Source organism: Astyanax mexicanus, chromosome 5, assembly GCF_023375975.1.
Source record: "Astyanax mexicanus isolate ESR-SI-001 chromosome 5, AstMex3_surface, whole genome shotgun sequence".
NCBI lineage: Eukaryota > Metazoa > Chordata > Actinopteri > Characiformes > Acestrorhamphidae > Astyanax > Astyanax mexicanus.
The window spans coordinates 38932381-38952041 of record NC_064412.1 but is presented as its reverse complement, the minus strand read 5'-3'; the positions used below and the strand labels follow the sequence as shown (position 1 = coordinate 38952041).

At 36.6% G+C, this 19661-nt stretch overlaps 1 protein-coding gene across 1 annotated transcript in view; it reads left to right on the top strand.

Moving 5' to 3' along the window:
- Positions 1–19661, top strand: part of dnah9l (dynein, axonemal, heavy polypeptide 9 like) — a 132024-nt gene that overhangs the window by 63569 nt on the left and 48794 nt on the right. The window contains exons 38-53 of the mRNA XM_049479653.1: positions 682–820; positions 950–1042; positions 2280–2474; positions 4419–4496; positions 4611–4743; positions 6723–6850; positions 7108–7256; positions 7368–7518; positions 7929–8060; positions 8476–8649; positions 10402–10606; positions 12311–12476; positions 13407–13509; positions 14689–14928; positions 16269–16430; positions 17507–17700. Of these exons, the coding sequence (XP_049335610.1) occupies positions 682–820; positions 950–1042; positions 2280–2474; positions 4419–4496; positions 4611–4743; positions 6723–6850; positions 7108–7256; positions 7368–7518; positions 7929–8060; positions 8476–8649; positions 10402–10606; positions 12311–12476; positions 13407–13509; positions 14689–14928; positions 16269–16430; positions 17507–17700 (2442 nt within the window). The remainder of the gene's footprint in view (positions 1–681; positions 821–949; positions 1043–2279; positions 2475–4418; positions 4497–4610; positions 4744–6722; positions 6851–7107; positions 7257–7367; positions 7519–7928; positions 8061–8475; positions 8650–10401; positions 10607–12310; positions 12477–13406; positions 13510–14688; positions 14929–16268; positions 16431–17506; positions 17701–19661) is intronic.

Sequence of the window (19661 nt, the reverse complement as noted above, 5' to 3'; positions counted from 1 at the left end):
GGGCTGAATGTGTTTGGCTCTGCGGCGAGCTGACGCCAGTAAAAAACGCCTGTCCGTGACAGATTCTGTACATAATACATATCGATATACCACAAAAGTGATATCACCGTTATTGAAACATTTCTTATCGCGATAAATACCGATATCGAATTATTGTCCAGACCTAGGAGTAATACACGAAGAGCTTTGATTATAGTACATTACCGGCTAATAACTGCACTCATAGAACTCCTCTCAGCCAATCACATCACAGGATTGGAATTAACTGTGGTATATTTTAAGTTTATCCACAAAGTTAATATCATTATAATATGTCTATCTACTTCTGCTCAATGAAAAATGGGCCAGTTCAGAATAAAAGGTAAAATCTACTGAACTGTTTATTAGGTCCAGATGTAAATGACTGGAAATAAAAGCTGAAATGTTGATACTTTGTCATATATTTATCTTTTTATGTCTAACCTAAATGTTTTTAATATACAGCAGAAATTAAGGGATCGGTCTCACTGTTCCAATACTTTGGAACACTAATGGAAGGCAATGTAAAATAAGCTTAGTTCACTGCAATGTAAATGCCCAGCCTCTATTTTTTTTCTGTCTAGTGTTAGAATATACTGCTTTTTTTAAGTAAGGAAATCAATGTGTGTGATTGCGTGTGTGTGTGTGTGTGTGTGAAATCAGGCCTTGTGCCATGGTGATTCCTGATTTTGAGCTGATCTGTGAGATCATGCTGGTGGCGGAGGGCTTCATAGACGCTCGTTTGTTGGCACGCAAGTTCATCAGTCTCTACACTCTCTGCAAAGAGCTGCTTTCTAAACAGGTACCTGCTTATCTTCACTGACATACCACATACACACAGTACAGACTAAATCACTTTCATAGTTCTCTAGAATGACGTGGTTACAGTTTTGCCTTATTAATTCAATATTAATTTGATTTGGTATTTCAGGATCACTATGACTGGGGTCTGCGTGCAATAAAATCAGTACTGGTTGTGGCTGGATCACTGAAGAGGGAGGACAGGAACCACCCAGAGGAGCAGGTGCTGTCAGGAACTGTCATTTAAAGATCAGAGGATCTGCAGATCCTTCAAAAATCTTAAATTAGTTTTATCTAAAAAGGATTTAATTAAGCTTAAATTCCTCTTTCAGTGGTCTTAAAAATGCTACAGATAGTACATACCTTTTTGGTTTAAGTTGCATTTCAGGATTTCCAAAATAGATATACTGATTTAACGCAAGACTGAACTAAACAAAAGCACAAAAACACATTTTTAAGGCTCTGAGGGCGATATTCTTATGTACTTTCAGGTTCAACTGTAGGGATATGGTTCAGATAACCTCAATATTGCAAATTTACTGGACCATATTCTCACTCAGTGCTGTATCTTTATAACTAAGTATAACGCTATACCTCTGAAAACATTTTGTCCTTTGACTTTTAGAGATGTAAAACTTACTGTGGGGCAAAGGCAGGTAGGCGGGTGGTTGCAGAAGGGTTACCCACTATATTCACTGCACGCCACTGCTAAAAATCACAACTAGACTGTTTAAAATGAATGAAAAAATGATGGAATGAGACCTTTAAATAATTTCAGTCGTTTTGATACAATGTTAAAAATGTAGATCTTAAACTGGTTTAAAACTTAGTTACTGGTGCCACAACAGCAATCCAGCATATTTCACTCCAAACAGAGTTCCATATTTACTATTTATATTATGAGTGGGCGATATGGCCCTAAAATCCACAATATTTTAGGGTGTTTTTGTGATAACAATGTAAAAATAGTAAAATGAATAATAAAAAAAAAAAGATACTACATCAACAAAAAAAAGTTAAGGTTTTATTTAGTATAAACAGTTTAAAACATTTAGTAGAAACCAAAATGGTAAACTTTTGTCTGTTTTGTAAGGCACTGATTTTGTATAAAATGACAATAATGTATGAATAAATAAGTAATATTAACATAATGTATCAAAATTGTGCCACAATTCTAAAGTTCAGAATATCTAGTGGATGCATGCTTTACAGCAAAAAGAAAAACAAAAATAAATCTGACTGCTTTTAAAACAAAATTATCTAATTATCATTAGATTTTTCATAAATGTTGACTATAATTACTGTATATACTGTATATAATATGATTTTGGCATTCAACAAATATACAACAAATAACAACACAAAACAGCTTTTTATGTCACCTTTAAAGTATTTTTTAATTATTTGTATTTATAACCTAATTATACATTGTGTAACAGTATGTGTAATGTTTTAATAAGGTTCTTATGCGAGCTTTGCGGGATTTCAATCTGCCAAAAATCGTGACGAGCGACGTGCCGATATTCCTGGGCCTGATCAGCGACCTGTTCCCTCTGCTGGACGTCCAACGCAAGAGAGACCTGCAGCTGGAGCAGCATGTGCGTCAGGCCGTCACCGAACTGCGGCTTCAGCCTGAGGAGAACTTCATCCTGAAGGTCAGCTTAGATTCACTTCTGAATACACAGAAACCATAGTGCACAGGTTGGACAATAGTAAGGTGGAGAATTTAAGTGACAAATGGCATTTGATGGAAATATAATTGACCTAGAGTTGCAGACATGTTGAATTGTTCATGGTGATCTTGTTCTGTTTCAAAGATTAGTAATTTAGATTTTCAAAAAATAATTTATTTACTTTGTAATTTTACCGCAACGGGGTGAACAGTTTATTCTTTACCTCAGCTAGTCTCAGTATAGAGACAATATAAGAAACATTAAGAGAAATTAATACAATTAATTAAAAAACATGTAGCAGCAGGAGTCTTTAGTCAACTGATATAAATATAATCATAAAAAAGTTCCCTCACTGTAAACCCAGAAGTTGTTTGAACTTCTGTTTTAATCTGTTTTACATAAAATTGGAGATTTCTAAACAATACTCAACTATTTTGAGTTAGTTGAACATTTGTCGGCACATATACATTCAAACTGAGATCTTTGAGTTGAACCAACTTATAATAACTGAGTTTAGTCTGTTGCCATTGGCTGCCTCTTTTCCATTGGCTTCTGTCACATTCGATTTGCATACTGGGTGTGTCCAACAGTTTAAAAAAAATAGTTGAATGAAACCAGAAAGAAGACTAAATACAAGTTTAGAAAAATATTAGTTTTAAATATATATGTATTTGTTAAGTTCACTGTACTTAAAAAATTATATTACATGAACTTAACATTTATTAGGTAATCGGTTAAAACAAAAGTTTTGAGTTTAGTCAAATTATCGGGTTTTACAGTGCTGATATAAATAAAACAGGATGAAGGTTGTGATGTCACTGATTTCAAGGGTTACTTTCTTAAAGTGGAGGATATCTGAAACTGACAGGGAATTCTTGGATCTTTGTGAATTGTCTGTATTTCTGCAAAAAATCTTTAGTAATCTTTAGCAAACTGCAGACGAGCAGCAATGTTCTATTTACATTTTAAAGCAATAACTTTATCTTGGCAATCCTACCATGCACAACATTGTTGTTCAGTGTTAGGCTGATGGTGCACTCATGAACATTAACATAGGCTAATGCGATCAAAGGCCTTCAGTTGCTTAGAAGTTACCCTGGGGTCCTTTATAACCTCAATGACATCTTGCTCTTGGAGTGATCTTTGTTGGTCGACCACTTCTGGGGAGGGTAACAGTGGTCTTAAATTTCCTCCATTTGTACATAATCTGTCTGAATGTGGATTGGTGGATTAGTTCAAACTCTTTATATATGTTTTTTTTTTTTTTTTTACCTTTTCCAGCCTGATGAACATCAACAACTGAGCTCAGAAATCTCATTTGTTCATGCCATGATACACTTTCTTAAACATGTGTTGTAAAAAAAACACCTGACTCTAATTTTACCTTCCAATTAACTGCTAATTTTAGAGGTTTACATACCTTTGCCACCAATATGTAATATGGGATAATTTCCCTCAATAAATGAATGACAATGTATTATTTTTTGTCTTATTTGTGTTACTTGGTTCTCTTTATCTACTTTTAGGACTTGTAAAAATCTGATGATGTTTTAGGTCATATTTATGCAGAAATATAGAAAATTCTAAGGGGTTCATAAACGTTTAGGCACCACTGTATTAAAAAAATATATATATTATAATTAACTTCACCAGACAGCACTGCAAATATGGCAAAATCTACCCTCTGAACCAAATAAAACTGTATAAAATGTACAAAAAGTAAAGTAAAAAAAGTAAATGTTAACATTCCTCTATATGTGTAATTATGTGTTCTTTTAGATTACATTTTAATACAATATATTGTTACAGTATTTGGACTTAAATTGGACTTAAATTTGGATTTAAATTGGAATCAAAATGTTATATCGATATTGACTCTTGCAATAACTGCTGTCCCTCTGTGCTATGCTATCTGATTTTCTGTAGGTCACTCAGTTAGAGGAGCTCCTAGCTGTCCGTCATTCTGTGTTTGTGGTTGGTGGACCTGGAACAGGGAAGAGCCAGGTAGGAAAATGTTAAAATACTAAATCCTTAACTAAATCTAATGCAGATCCAGTGAGACAGCATGATAAACAGTGTATATCTGTAGTGTAAATGATGCTGTCTGATGCATTATAGATTTTGAAGACACTGCATAAGACTTACTCCAACATGAAGCTGAAACCAGTGTGGACTGATATCAACCCTAAAGCTGTGACTACAGACGAGCTGTTCGGATTCCTGCACCCCGCCACGAGAGAGTGGAAAGATGGTATGATGTGTATGTGTGTTATGTATGCACATATAGGTGAACTATATACACTGCCTGGGGAAAAAAGGTCACCACCTGGATTTAACTAAGCTAGTACGTAGGAGCCTCCCATCTCCCATTGGATAATTACTCAGCTGGCGAGAAATTATTCAACCCTAACTGATGCAGTGAGTAGCTTCTCATTTGTTAAACCACCATGTGGAGAGATGCATCATGTGATCGTAGAAAAAAGATGTTAATCTGTTTCAGAAGGGTTCAATTATTGGCACACATCAAGCAGAAAAAAACATCTAAGGATGTTGCTGAAACAACTAACATCAGGTTAAGAACTATCTAACGCATTGAGGAAAGTGGGAAACATCATCTTTGAGGATGAAATGTGGTCAAAAAAAATCTTATATGGTCTTGATCAGTGATAATTTAAATGTTTGGTGAAATCATATTGTAGAAAAACATCACTAGAACTTAGTAATATGTTTAATAGTGAAAGTAAGAGCATTTCCACACACACAGTATGAAGGGAACTCAAGGGATTGGGACTAAACAGCTTTGTATCCTTAGAAAAAACACTTATTATTGAGACTAATCAGCAAAAACAGCTTCAATATGCTAGAAAGTATAAAGATTGGACTCTGGAGCTATGGAAGAAGAAGGTCATGTTGTCTGATGAATCCAGATTAATCCTGTTCCAGAGTGATGGAGCATCAGGGTAAGAAGAGAGGCAGCTGAAGTGATGCACCCATTATGCCTAGTGTCTACTGTACAAGCCTATGATCTGAGGTTGCTGATGTTGGTCAGGTTTAGGTTCAGCAACAGTATGTGCTGAAAGAATGAGGTCAGCTGACTACCTGAATATACTGAATATAGACTGAATAAGGTTATTCCATCAATGGATTTTATCTTATCTGATGGCACGGGCATATTCCAAGATGATAATACCAGGATTCATGGGGCTGGAATTGTGAAAGAGTGATTCAGCGAGCATGAGATCATCATTTTTACACATGGATTGAGAGAGTTCACCACAGAATCCAGATCTCAACCTCATTGAGAATCTTTGGCATGTGCTGGAGAAGTCTTTGCACCGTGGTCCAAATCTCCCAGCATCAACAGTAGATTTTAGGGAAAAATTAATGTAACTGTGTGCAGAAATATATGTTGTAACATTGCAGAAGCTTGTGTAAACGATGCCACAGTGAATGTGTGCCGTAATCAAAGCTAATAGTGGTCCAATTAAATATTAGTGTGAACTTTTTCTTGGCCAAGCAGTGTACAAGTCAATATAATGTATATTAATTTCATAAGAAACTTTTAACTAAAGTCACTGGTGTGACCAGCTTGATGTTTTAAGAAAAAAAAAAAAAGAAAAAAGAGAATATATACAGCAGATTTGTCATGATTGACAACATGTGGTTGGATGGTCAGATGGCAGACATATTTTTAAATACATTTTTCTTTGCTATCTACAATATTTTAATAAGTGCACAACAGGTATATTATTTGTAAGTAATTAAGCTGTCATTTATGCATTTCTATAGCTAATAAGTTGTAATTAGCTGTAATAAAAGTCTAAGTTTAAATGTTAAAAAAAGTTTTTGGCAGAATGATCAATTAATGCTGTCATTTGCAATTTGTGTGTGTCGTTCACAGGTAAACGTTTGTACACAACTAACTTTTTTCCCCTACATTGTAAATGAATACTGAAGTCATCCAGACTATGAAGAAAATCATAAGGAATCGTGTAGTTACTTAAAAATGTTAAACAAACCAAAATACCGTGTGAAGCATTTAGGTGCTCTTATCTAGGGTGCAGTTAACTTCATCTAAGCAAGAGATGACTAGTTAGAAGAATCTAAAATATAAAATATGTTCTGGTTTATTTAACACTTTTTGTTTATAAGAAATATTCATATGTTTTTTTTTTTTTTAAATAATAAATGAACACTGACGTTTGACTGGTACTTTATATATATGTTAAGGTCTTTTCTCCTCAACCATGAGAGAGCTGTCTGCTTTATCTCATGATGGTCCAAAGTGGATTGTGCTGGACGGTGACATCGACCCGATGTGGATAGAATCTCTGAATACAGTCATGGATGACAACAAGGTCAGTCACAAAACTGCATTTATTTATAGATACCATTCAATGCATTTATACAGAATGTTAAGTTTATTTTGCCTTAGATTAAAATATTAATTCATAAAAACAAATGAATTGCTCATTAGCCTTACTCACAACTTATGAGGTGTTAATATAACCTTACACCTCTTATGTATGTATATAAACAGTTATATATGCATTACTGTACTGTTTAGTACATTAATTTTGTAATATCTGTGTCCATATCTGTATGTAAACGTTAGGTACTGACCCTGGCTAGCAATGAGCGCATCTCCCTGACCTCCTCCATGCGTCTGCTGTTCGAGATCAGCCACCTGAAAGCCGCCACTCCAGCAACTGTATCTAGGGCGGGCATCCTCTACGTCAACCCACAGGACCTTGGCTGGAGCTCGTGAGTGACACTTACTGCCTCAAGGCCTAAATCAGGCCTAGCCTAGAATCCCAGTCTGCTCTATATGGTATATTATATTAAAACAACATTACTTTCCCTTTGTTTTTTCAGGTACGTAACAAGTTGGATTGACACTCGAAAGGCCCAATCAGAACGAGCCAATCTGACCATCCTGTTTGATAAATACGTGCCCTACTGTTTAGAGCAGGTCAGGTGCAACCTGAAGACTATCACACCTATACCTGAGACCAGCATGGTGCAGGTGAGCTACACTCTGCACTCAGAAGGGGTTAGACAGCCATGACCCCACCCCAATATATATATATATATACTGTACACATACTGTATTGTGCAAATTAAAATGAAAAGTAAAGCACTAATATTAGATTAAGTACATATAATTGATTGTATGCTAAAAATATTACTTTCACATTACTGCATTTATTTAAACATCTCCAAAGCTCTGCTAATAATGTTATTTTTCTGCTGAATTTTTGCAATTTTTACCATTCCTACTCCAGATTATTGAGTTTTGTATACAGTTATTGGGCTTGTATACAGTTTTTAAGCTAAAATGTCAGTACAGTCAGTACTGTATGTACTGTATCTATTTTTGATAATGGTACAGTACAGGCGATACACTCATAATGTAGAAGTGTGTGTGTGTTTTAGACTCTGTGCTGTTTGCTGGACTGCTTGCTGACAGATGAGAACACTCCGGCTGACTCTCCTCGTGAGCTGTATGAGATCTACTTTGTGTTCACCTGCGTGTGGGCTTTTGGAGGGGCTCTCTTCCAAGACCATGTGAGTCATCTATTCTGATCTCTGCTAGTCTGCTTATTCCATGTTTTACTAGGGATGCACTTATCTGATATTTGGATTAGGATATTAACTCAGTCAGGTCAGTCACTCGAAAAGTTTTGTCCAAAATAGACACATTTAAAGAATGATCTCATGATTATACGAATCAGTGTTGAATCATCAAATAAACATCAAAATGTTTTGAAAAATTCTTATTGATCTTAAATGATTTTTCAATTTGTGTTTTCAGGTATTGATCAATATGCAAAGTTAATTTATTGTAACTGGAAAATACAAGTTGATGCATCCCTCTTTTTTACGGGGTTTGACTCAAAGCAACACTGAAGCCTTACTAAGTGCTTTCTCCCCATCTATCTACCTCTCTCTCTCTCTCTCTCTCTCTTGCTTTCACTCTTAGCTGATAGATTATCGTGCAGAGTTCAGTCGCTGGTGGTGTAAGGAGATGCGAGCAGTGAAATTTCCCTCTCAGGGCACCGTGTTTGATTACTACATCGACCCAAATACGAAAAAGTTTACTCCCTGGAGTGAACGAACTCCTCCCTTTGAGCTGGAACCTGATGTCCCAATGCAGGTGCAACTATGATCACAAGCACCCACCCACACATAACCCACAAACCCACCCACACAACCCACACACCTACCCACACATAAAACCCCAATTCCAAAAAATGTATGTGAATAAATTACTTAAAAATCTCATACACCCACATTTATTCACAATAACAACATATATCATATCAGACAACAAAAGTGAGAAATCATTTCACTAAAACAGGTAACTCATTTAGAAACTAATTTCAGCAGCGCATCTTATAAAAGTAGTGACAGAGCTGAAAAAGTAGCCAAAAACGGCATCTAACAATTTTGGAACAATTTCAGAAAAATATTCTGTAACATAAAATTGCAAGGCATTGGATATCTCACCATACCCAACAGTACTATGGAGCCAAATCAGGGACAAACGTTTTGTCAATAAAAAAAATAAAACTGAAAGTTTAAATATTAAGCTAATTATTAAAAGTAAAAAATTATAAAAAATAAAATGAAGAAATAAATGAAATAAAAAGGAAAAAGACCAAAAGTAAAAGCAGTAGCAAAACAATTAAAATGATGAAATGATAAAAATAAATAAAATACAAGGGCTAAAAGATAAAACATAAACTAAGATGAATAAAAAGAAAAACAAATAAAAATAAATGACAAAAAAAATCAAACACAAGAAAAAAATCAATGGGTGTGCAAAATATTAATGGGTGTGCAATTTTCCCCATGACTCAAGGTAAACCTCCCTGTTATTCTGATGTGTATAAATCCTAAAAAAAAGTCTCAGCACGAAGTTTCACTTCCAAACCATCATTGATCATCAGTGAATTTTAGATTTCATTTGTAAATCAAGGGAGCAGAGTCTGGAGGAAGAGTGGAGAGACACACAGTCCAAGCTGCTTGAGGTCTAGTGTGAAGTTTCACACAATCTGTGATTGTTTGGAGAGACATGTCATCTGCTGGTGTTGATCCACTGTGTTATATCAAGTCCAAAGTCTTTTATGGAGATGTGGATTTCATTTTCCAGCAGGACTTGGCACACTGCCCACACTGACAAAAGTATCAGTTTGTCTTATTTAATATTCAGATTTTCTGAGACACTGATTTTTGGGTTTTCATTGGCTGTAAGCCTAAATTATCAACAATATAATAAATAAACACTTAAAATATATCGCTCTGTGTGTAATACATCTATATAATATATGAGTTTCACATGTTGAACTGAATTACTGAAATAAAGTAACTTTTTAAAGATATTCAATTTTTTTGAGATGGCCCTGTACATAATAATATCATCAAAAGATTTAGAGAATCTGAAGAATAGTATCGGTGTGCACAAACACAAAAACAGCGGTCAGTATTAAATGTTGGTGATCTTCAGGCTCTCGGGCAGCATTGCATTAAAAACACATTCAATTAGAAAGGCATGATTCTATCCTCAAAATCACTGCATGTGTTTAGCAACACTTCCAGAAATCATTACTGTCTGTGAACACAGTTCACTATGCAATCAACAAGTGCATGGTAAAGCTGTATCATGCAAGGAAGAAGCCATATGTCAACACCATTCTAAAATACCCTGTCTGTTCTGGTACTGAGCAATTTCTTGGTGCAGCTAATTCAAAAAGCCTGTTTTATGATTTTAATACATAAAAACCCACTTTAACTCTCTGGAGGGCTTTTCTGAGTTCTGTATGCCATTTTCTTTTTTTTGCTAATGACTCATGAGTTAATGTGACAGCATGTGTGTATGTGTGTGTGTGTGTGTGTGTGTGTTCAGATGGTGTTGGTTCACTCAGCAGAGACGATTAGTTTGGCGTACTTTATGGAGCTGCTGCTGGAGAAAGGAAAGCCAGTAATGCTGGTGGGAAACGCAGGCGTGGGCAAGACCATTCTGGTGTGGGACACCATCTCCAAACGCAAGGAGGAGTACATGGTGGCCAAAGTGCCCTTCAATTATTACACTACATCAGCTATGCTGCAGCGTAAGTGTGGAGAAGTGAGATTCAATTAAGGTCCAATCATGTTTAACTCCTTTACCTCACCACTTAACCCTAACTCTCTGTTTTGCTTTGTGCCTATAGGTTTCTTGATTCTTGTTTTCAGTAAGACACAGTTTAAATGTTGCGTTCATGAGGAACCCACAAATCTTCTTTTTAAAAAATAACAATACCGTATTTTTAACACTATGATGGACACTAAAAATCCTCTAATTTACCCCTAAATCTTTAGTGCGCCTTTTAATCAAATGAACCTTATGTATTAATTCTACCAGTCAGGTTGTAAAGCAGTAAAGCCACTCTGCTGAAGTACAGTATTATACAGGAGTTTAGCTCTCTAGCACTGGGGCTGGAGTAGCATTAGCATTATCTTTAGCTGCTAACAGCTGTTTCCCCATTCAGAGGTGAGTTTTATTGGTCTGTAGCCTGCTGCTAACCCCAACTAGCACTGCTGGAGCAGCATTATTATTAACTGGTAACCACACTAACTCTTTAGCCGTTCAGAGGTGGGTATAATCGTAATGAAACCTGCTGCTAACCCTGGCTAGCACTGCTGGTGCAGCATTAGAATTAGCCGCTAACTATTCTAGCTAGCTCTTTCATTGCTCAGAGGTGAGTATATTGGACTGTAGCCTGCGTGTTTACTATGTTAAAACAAGCTACATGGGATGAACTGCTAGCTAATATCACCCTGGCTTACCAAAACACTCAGGTTTCCTCAGTGTGGCGCTGTCGGGCTGCACTAGCCGCTAACCGCTAGTGGTTAGCTTCTAATGCTAATGAAATTCGGGAATATTACTGTAAGCTTACTGTAAATAAACTGAAGTGCTTTACTCCCCAAGTAAACAGTTTTCAGGAGAGAAAAGTCGATTAACATCTAGCACTCATTTGTCTTAAAAAAAAAAAGCCTTTTTATTACAGTTTAGTTAGCTTAGCTTAGCTACAGTTACAGTTACTTAGCTTAGCTTTTCTTAACTTATCAGCCACCTGGAATGTCCACCTGGAGGACCTTAGAATATTTAAATTTTACATTTTTCTGGGCAATTTAGAGAATCTAATTTGATCTTCGTGTTTATGTACGGTGGAGGGAAAGCAGAGTCCCTGTAGTAAACCCACGCTCGGAACATGAAACATGAAACATGGACTACAGTCAGATAGGGGCTTGAAAACAAGACCCCAGTGCTGGGAGGTACTAAGAACATCTGTTCAGCAACACTGTACTGAGGCGGCTGCATAATTTAAGGTGGAATAGAACATTTTTAACAAAAAGCTAGGAAATATTTACTATAGCTCCCTATAACTGAGGAATTTATGGGTGAAAGATCCTAACTAAAGTCTAACAGTGAGGTTATTGAAATTTTCTCGCTCCTCTGCATCACAACAGACTGGCAGGTTTTCCTACAGAGCACTAATAGTAGCTGCGAATGAAGCAGTGTTCTTTTTATTTATTCATTATGAAAATATATCCGGTTCTTAAATGGTTGTTTTGTTTTTTATAGGCAGGATTTTAACCACTTTGTCTTGTAACTTCATTCTGAGGGAAGGATGACACTTGAAAATAAGGGATATGGGTTAAATTTATAAATGGGGTTGAGCCTAAAAGACATGCTAGCTCCGATTGACTCAGATGCACATACATACAGTCTCTGTACATACTGTAGACAGAATGTGTGTTGTGATGTCTGGCAGGTGTGCTGGAGAAGTCTCTGGAGAAGAAGGCTGGACGGAACTTTGCTCCTCCCGGCACTAAGAAGCTGATCTACTTTGTAGATGATCTGAACATGCCGGAGGTGGACACCTACGGAACAGTCCAGCCGCACACACTCATCAGACAGCATCTGGACTACTCTCACTGGTGTGTTTTGTGTGTTTGTGTGTGTGAATTAAAGTAGGGATGTCCTTATCTGATTCAGTGACTCATGATCGAGTTTGATCCAGGCATATTTTAAGGGATTGGGTATTGGCTATTTTAATCCCAATCTGGTTCTGAGTCTTTGTTTTAATCATGGTGTTCAGAGCACCATTAAGAGTATAAGTATCACTATTGAGGGGGAACTCCGGTGTAAAAAGGACTTTTGTTGTAGTAAAATATGATAAAAAGTAATTACCTTTGATGAATAGCACACCTCTGACCCCTCAGAGCGTTCAGAGTTCCAAACATTTTAACAGTTTGTTCAAACACCCTTCAGACTGGGTGACACAGGGCATAATTTGCCCTGATAAATCACTTTTTCCACTGTTATCCAGCTCAAAGTAGCTCCACACCTCTTTGCTAGACTCTAGAGAACCCTGAGATTTAAAACGAGGCATTAATAACATATAAAGCTTATTAAAAACCACTGTTTCATCCCATGAAGCTAGTTTCAGCTCTGTGCGCCGCCATCACTGTACTGATAATAACATGGACTTATACATAGACTCTGCTTGCCGTAGCAGCCGGCGCCAGGAGGCAGGCTATGCGGAATCTATGTATATATATGTCTATGTTATTTTCAGTTCAAAGATGGCGGCCCTCGGAGCTAAAGCTAATATATATATATATATATATATATATATATATATATATATATATATATATATATATATATATATATATATATATATATATTAAACACAGTATAAAACAATATAGTTTATTTTTAAAAAATAGGATAAACAAAACAAACAAAAAAATCTGCAGAAACTGACAAAAAAAAATTGTGTTGAAAGGCCACTAGTGTTGTATAGAAATACGTGATACATAATAACATAGATTATGCTTGACTGGGTGTGTGTATGTTTTCAGGTATGATCGTCAGAGACTGGTCCTGAAGGAGATTCATAACTGTCAGTACATCACCTGCATGAACCCGACCGCTGGAAGCTTTTCAGTCAACCCTCGACTTCAGGTAACATATAGTACTGAATACACACAACACCTTTCTAGGACCTTATACAACTCCAATTCCAGAAAGGTTGATATAATTGATGTTGTGTAAATTTTAAAGTAATGTAAATAAGAAACAGAATACAAAACTTAAAAAATATTCCAAAAGGGCATGGACAACTCATCCAGGAGGTCACAAAAGAGCCCAGAACACATTTAAAGATCTGCAGCTCTCACTCACCTCAGTTAAGGTCAGTGTTAATAACTTAATAATAAGAAAGAGACTGGTCAAAATGGTTTCAATGGGAGAGTTCCAAGGCTAAAAACACTGCTAGTGTTTTAGATTGACATGATAAAAATATTACTTTTTGAAAGGTGTTTGTCCTGTTACATCTGGCGTAAAACTAACACATCATTTCAGAAAAAGAACATCATACCCACATGGTGGTGGTAGTGTGATGGACTGGGGCTACTTTACTACTTTAGGGCCTGAACAACTGGCTGTAATTGATGAAAACAAGAATTCTGCTGTTTAACAGAAAATCCTAAAGGAGAATGTCCATCCATCTGTTCGTGACCTCAAGCTCAGTAGTACTTGGATTCTGCAGCAGGACAATGATCTAAAGCACACAAGCAATTCCACCTCTGAATGGCTTAAAAAAACATTTGCGTATAGTGGCCATCCTGTTTACAAATTTAAACTTTTCTTATTGAATATTGAAGGCCATTTTCTCCCAAGTATTTTGATACCAAATATCAAATTGTTCAAAATGCCTAGGACTAGTTCGCAAGAGTAGGATTCGCATATTATGCAAATAAGCAGAAAATCTAAGAGGACGGAACTTTATAATAGTTGGGATTAACCCAAGGAATCCAGGAAAAAATAAATTTGAGTGTATGTTTTATGGTTCTTAAGTTATTGAGCAAAATGTGAAAAATGAACTTTACTTGTTAATAGCGCCCGCCAATGACCAATCGGTATTATTTTTGTTGTCCATTGAAATTCACTGATTCTACATCTACTTACCAGGAAAAAGAATAATAATAAATAGACTTTTGTTAGCAAAATCAATAGGGTTTAATCTGTAAGGGGGGGCAATCGTTTTTTACGCCACTGTATATCAAAATACAGTATATAAATAGTAATTAGTTCTATCTCTCTTTCTGTTCTCTCTCTCTCTCTCTCTCTCTCTCTCTGCAGAGGCATTTCTCTGTTTTTGCGGTTCACTTTCCGGGAGCAGAGGCTCTGAGCACTATCTACAGCAGTATTCTGAGCGGTCACTTCCTGCAGGGGGGCTACAGTTATGGAGTGAGCCGCTCTGTGGGGACCCTCGTCCAGGCTGCCATCTGCCTCCACCAGAAAATGACCCAGAACTTTCTGCCCACTGCCATCAGATTCCACTACATCTTTAACCTCAGGGACATCTCCAATATCTTCCAGGTGTGTGGCTGTATCAGGATGTGTCAGCACTGGACTCGTACATGTCTACTCATACTAAGGTTTCTAAGCTGCAAAGCAATATTTTTTATAGGTTTATAGGTTCCACAATATACTAATTCACCAGTAATAAAGCAATGATGTCACAGAAAAAAACAAAAACATGTACAGTGGCGTGAAAAAGTGTTTGCCCCCTTCCTGGTTTCCTGATTTTTTGCATGCTTGTCTCACTTTAAAAGCTTTGGAAATGGCTTTATAACCCTTTCCAGACTGATGGATCTCAATTACCTTCTTTCTCAATTGTTCCTGAATCTCTTTGGATCTCAGCATGATGTGTAGCTTTTAAGGATCTTTTGGTGGACTTCATTTTGTCAGGCTGGTCCTATTTAAATGATGTCCTGATTGAGAACAGGTGTGGCAATAATCAGGCCTGGGTGTGGCTAGAGACAGTGTACTCAGGTGTCAGAAACCACAGTGACGGTATGTATTAACAAGGGGGCAATCACTTTTTCACACAGGGCCATGTAGGTTTGAATTTTTTTCTCCCTTAATAATAAACACCTTCATTTAAAAATAGCATTTTGTGTTTACCTGTGTTGTCTTTGACTAATATTCGTAAACATTTAAGTGTGACAAACATGCAAAAAATCAGGAAATCAGGAAGGGGTCAAACACTTTTTCACACAACTGTACATCGTACAGGTGCTCTTTAGACACCTGTGAACATTTCAGTAAAGAAAAAGCTTCTTATCTGTGTAGTAAGTGTTTATAAGCTCAGTAAAACATTACATAACTAGCATTACAATAAATACAAACAGCACTTTTACAAAAAGTACACAGCCCTGTTTTCCTTAAAACATCTCCTAATATATTTCTCATCTGAGTTTAATAGATTTATTCTAGTTCTCATCATATCAACACCTGTTTTGGTAAATTGGTAAATGTGGTAAATCAGGTGAGCTGCTGACGGAACTGAACATAATATACACATCCTCGCTGAGGGAAATTATCCTGGAGAAATCTGGAACTTCACTTTTTCCTTCAGCTTGGCTCACAGGATATAACATACTTAAAAATGACAATTCCTTGTTACGTTTTACTGTATTTATGTTGGTGCTTTTTTTTTTTAGGTAAAAACACTTATATTGCTGAGATAAAAGGACTAGTGTTATTTACTTTGGTGCCTAAAACATTTGCACAGCACTGTATGTCTTACAAAAAATGGTACTATTGTAATGTTTCATGATTTATTAACCCAGTGCTGTATATTTTACTCTGATTTTTAATCACAGTAAATGTTGCATATATGTAAATAATGTATAACATATTATTTGTATGTGCAGGGAATTCTCTTCGCCCAACCAGAGAGTGTTCGGTACCCTATAGACCTGGTGTACCTCTGGCTGCACGAGTGTTCTCGTGTTTATTCTGACAAACTAATGGAGGAAAAGGATGTGGAGCTCTTTAATAAAATACTACTGGATACTGGCAAGAGATACTTTGAGGTCAGATTTGTTGTTTTACTGTTTTATTTATTTTATTTAATTATGCACCAAATATTTTTACAGTGAAATATTTTAAGCTGCCAAGAGCTGCTTTAATACAACAATAGAGTAGATATTTTTAAATGTCTAAAAGCATAATATCAGAGAAGACTTACATTTCGTCGCTGTCCAATGAAAAACACTTATCTCCAAAACAGCAACTTTACAGGAGAGAGAAAAAAACCCTGTAAACTTTCAATGGAAGTCAATGTAAAAAGAGTTTATATCAGGCAATTTTGAAGAGTTTCTATTGGTCCGTCCATCAAGAAATTTTGGCACAGTGTAAGGGACAGTTTGACTGTTCAAATTATGTAGTAAACTAAAAATCGTCAAAAATGGAGATAAATGTTTTTTTTTTTAGGACAGCGACGATTTACATTTTATATTCATGACATTTAGATGACCCTCTTGTCTGGAGCCACTTACAAGGTTATTCCTATTACAGTGAGGGGCCAGTCTAGTGTTAGGATGCTTATTGGTGTAGCACAGCTTACTAATTTAAATTGTAACATAATCAACAGAGCACTGTGAAGAAGTGCCAGCAAATGTCAGGTTTAAGTGCATTTTTAGGCCTTTAATACACACATTTGATTAAGTCAAATATCCAGCATCACATCACTATTAGTACATTTTGATGACAATGGCACTGCTTAGATAGCTAGCTGACTAAAAAAGTGTGACTAGAATAGCATGGCTGAAGTAAATCCATGAATAAATAGCACTTCAGAGATAAATATATTTTGTGCCTTGTTACTGTATGTCTGCTAAGATATTCAAAATGTTCAGTGTTGAGAAATTGTTTTTAAATTTAATACAAAACTTAAAGAAATGAATTCACTAGTGAAAAATGTCTAATCTAAATGTTTGATATTTGACCAAATGTTTCATTTAATTTGGCTCGATTTTGAATTTTTTGTGCTTCACTAGTTTTATTTAGAATTACTGTTACTGATAATCTGTCTCATTCAGTCACATTATTTCTCTTTCTTTCTCTCTCTCTCTCTCTCTCTCTCTCTCACTTTCTTTCTATTTTTCAGGGGATAGATGAGTCTATCTTTATTCACCAGCCTCTGATATACTCTCACTTTGCGCATGGTGTTGGGGAGCCCCGGTATGCTCAGGTGAGTGACTGGGAGAAGCTGCAGAAGACTCTGACTGAAGCTCTGGAACACTACAACGAGCTTCACGCCAACATGAACCTGGTTCTGTTTGAGGAGGCCATGCAGCACATGTGAGTTTCATCCGTCCATTTATACCTGATTAAAACCATCCATTCATTCTTTCAACTATAGATTTGGTAATCTTTCTAACTATTGTGCAGTCTTGGTTAGTTTCCTTTCAAAACACTTTCTTTCAAAACACTGTGCAGTCCAAGAGTAGCCTTGGTGCATTTACACTGCTCTGTCGCGCCAACACACGCAACGTATCCCATTCATTTTTTATGGAAAGCACCGCCTCCGTCAGACGCTGTCACGCAGTGCATCATGGCTCCGATGTGTGGAGAGCGGGGGATGCGATGCGATGAAAAGTTGAGCCGAGCTGAACTTTATGCAAATGAATCCGTCCAACACGATGCGTCTATCCAATCAGAGAGCAGGTCTTCGAAGAGCAGGTTCTCGAAGTTTTAGGCTTCCCTGTTCTTTGTTAAATCCCTGCTGCTGTTATTGTTGGGGTCTTTGGTGGGTTTTTAAAATATTAATATGTAATTTAATTGGAAAAGTTTGCTTTTGTTAGGTTATATACTGCACACTAGAAGTGTAATGAAGCTCAAACATTTATATCTATAAGTACACATTTATATGTATTACTTTATAGAAAATATTAATATCCTGTATAAAAACATTTCCCATTTATTAAAACGATTTAATTGGACAATGTAGAGAATGCCTTTGTAATGCCCATATGCAACCAGTTGGAAGGGGGCAGTGTGATCATGTGCGTTGACGCGACGGAGCAGTGTAAATGCACCAGTAGGCCCAATCCCATTTCACCCCTTGGCCCTACCACTAACCACTACCCCTTCTTTTCGAGTGTAACCCTTCCCTTTAGAACAGGGTTATAAGTGGAAGGGGTAAAAACCTTCCCCTAAGAATTGGGACAACTGTTCAAGCACCCGATATGACATCAGGAGCGCTGAAGTTCAGTAATCTAGCTGCTGATTTACTAGTTAACTTTAGGGCATTGTGTGTCTTCAGAAATGGGGCCGATTGTGCAGAAATGAATTATCATTGTCCATTCCTTAATTTCTCTGTGAAGAGAAGCTGAAATTAGCTTTGATTAGATTTTATTTTATTTTTTTAAATAAAATTCTGAAACCCCTGCTGTCTGTTGCACCATTTAAGGTGGAACGGGAAAGTAAGCTAGCTAGCTAGCTACTGAGACAAACTACTAGCGATCTTTTTTATGCTTGTTATGGCCATAAAACATTAAAAGCACACATTAAACTGCGGTAATATAGTGCTAATCATCACTTTTAACAAGGAAAATGCTTATAATTGTGGGTTACCAGTGATTCGTTTGAAGTGTGCATCTGAAAAATCTCTATCGCTAACAAGCCCTATCTCTTCCCCCCACCCTTCCAACCTAACAAGAATCGGGACACCCCTACTCCTCCATGTGCACACGCACATCAGAGGGGTAGAGGTAAGGGGTAAAGAGTGAAATGGGATTAGGCCTTAATCCCTGTTTGGGAAAACAGTCACCTCTAAAAACAAACAAATAATTTAGTTTAACATTAGTTTAAATGAACATGCCTGTTAAACACAGTGGTGGTTCGACTTGGAAAAGACAGGGGTTATTAATGAGTGAGTTTGCATGCACAATGAATAACAGCTTAATGTTTCAGAATGCCTTCATGTTTGTCCAGTAAATAACATAATACAGGAAGACGATAAATCCTACACCTAACATCTGTGAGTTGTACATAGGGCCCACTCCCTTCCCCTATACTCTACTCTCAGTCTCCCACTCACTCACTATTACCTACACAACACATAACCATCCCATCACAAATAAACTAATCATTCACCACAACACACACAGCTTTTCAAAGGGGTCATCAGGTAGACAACTCCCTTTGTAAGCATTTCAGTGAATTAGCCCCAAAACACCTCAGAAAGACTTTAATTTTTTAAAGTTTTAACTTTTTTTTTAAATGTGTCTATGTAATATTCTGTAACTGGCAATGGTGTT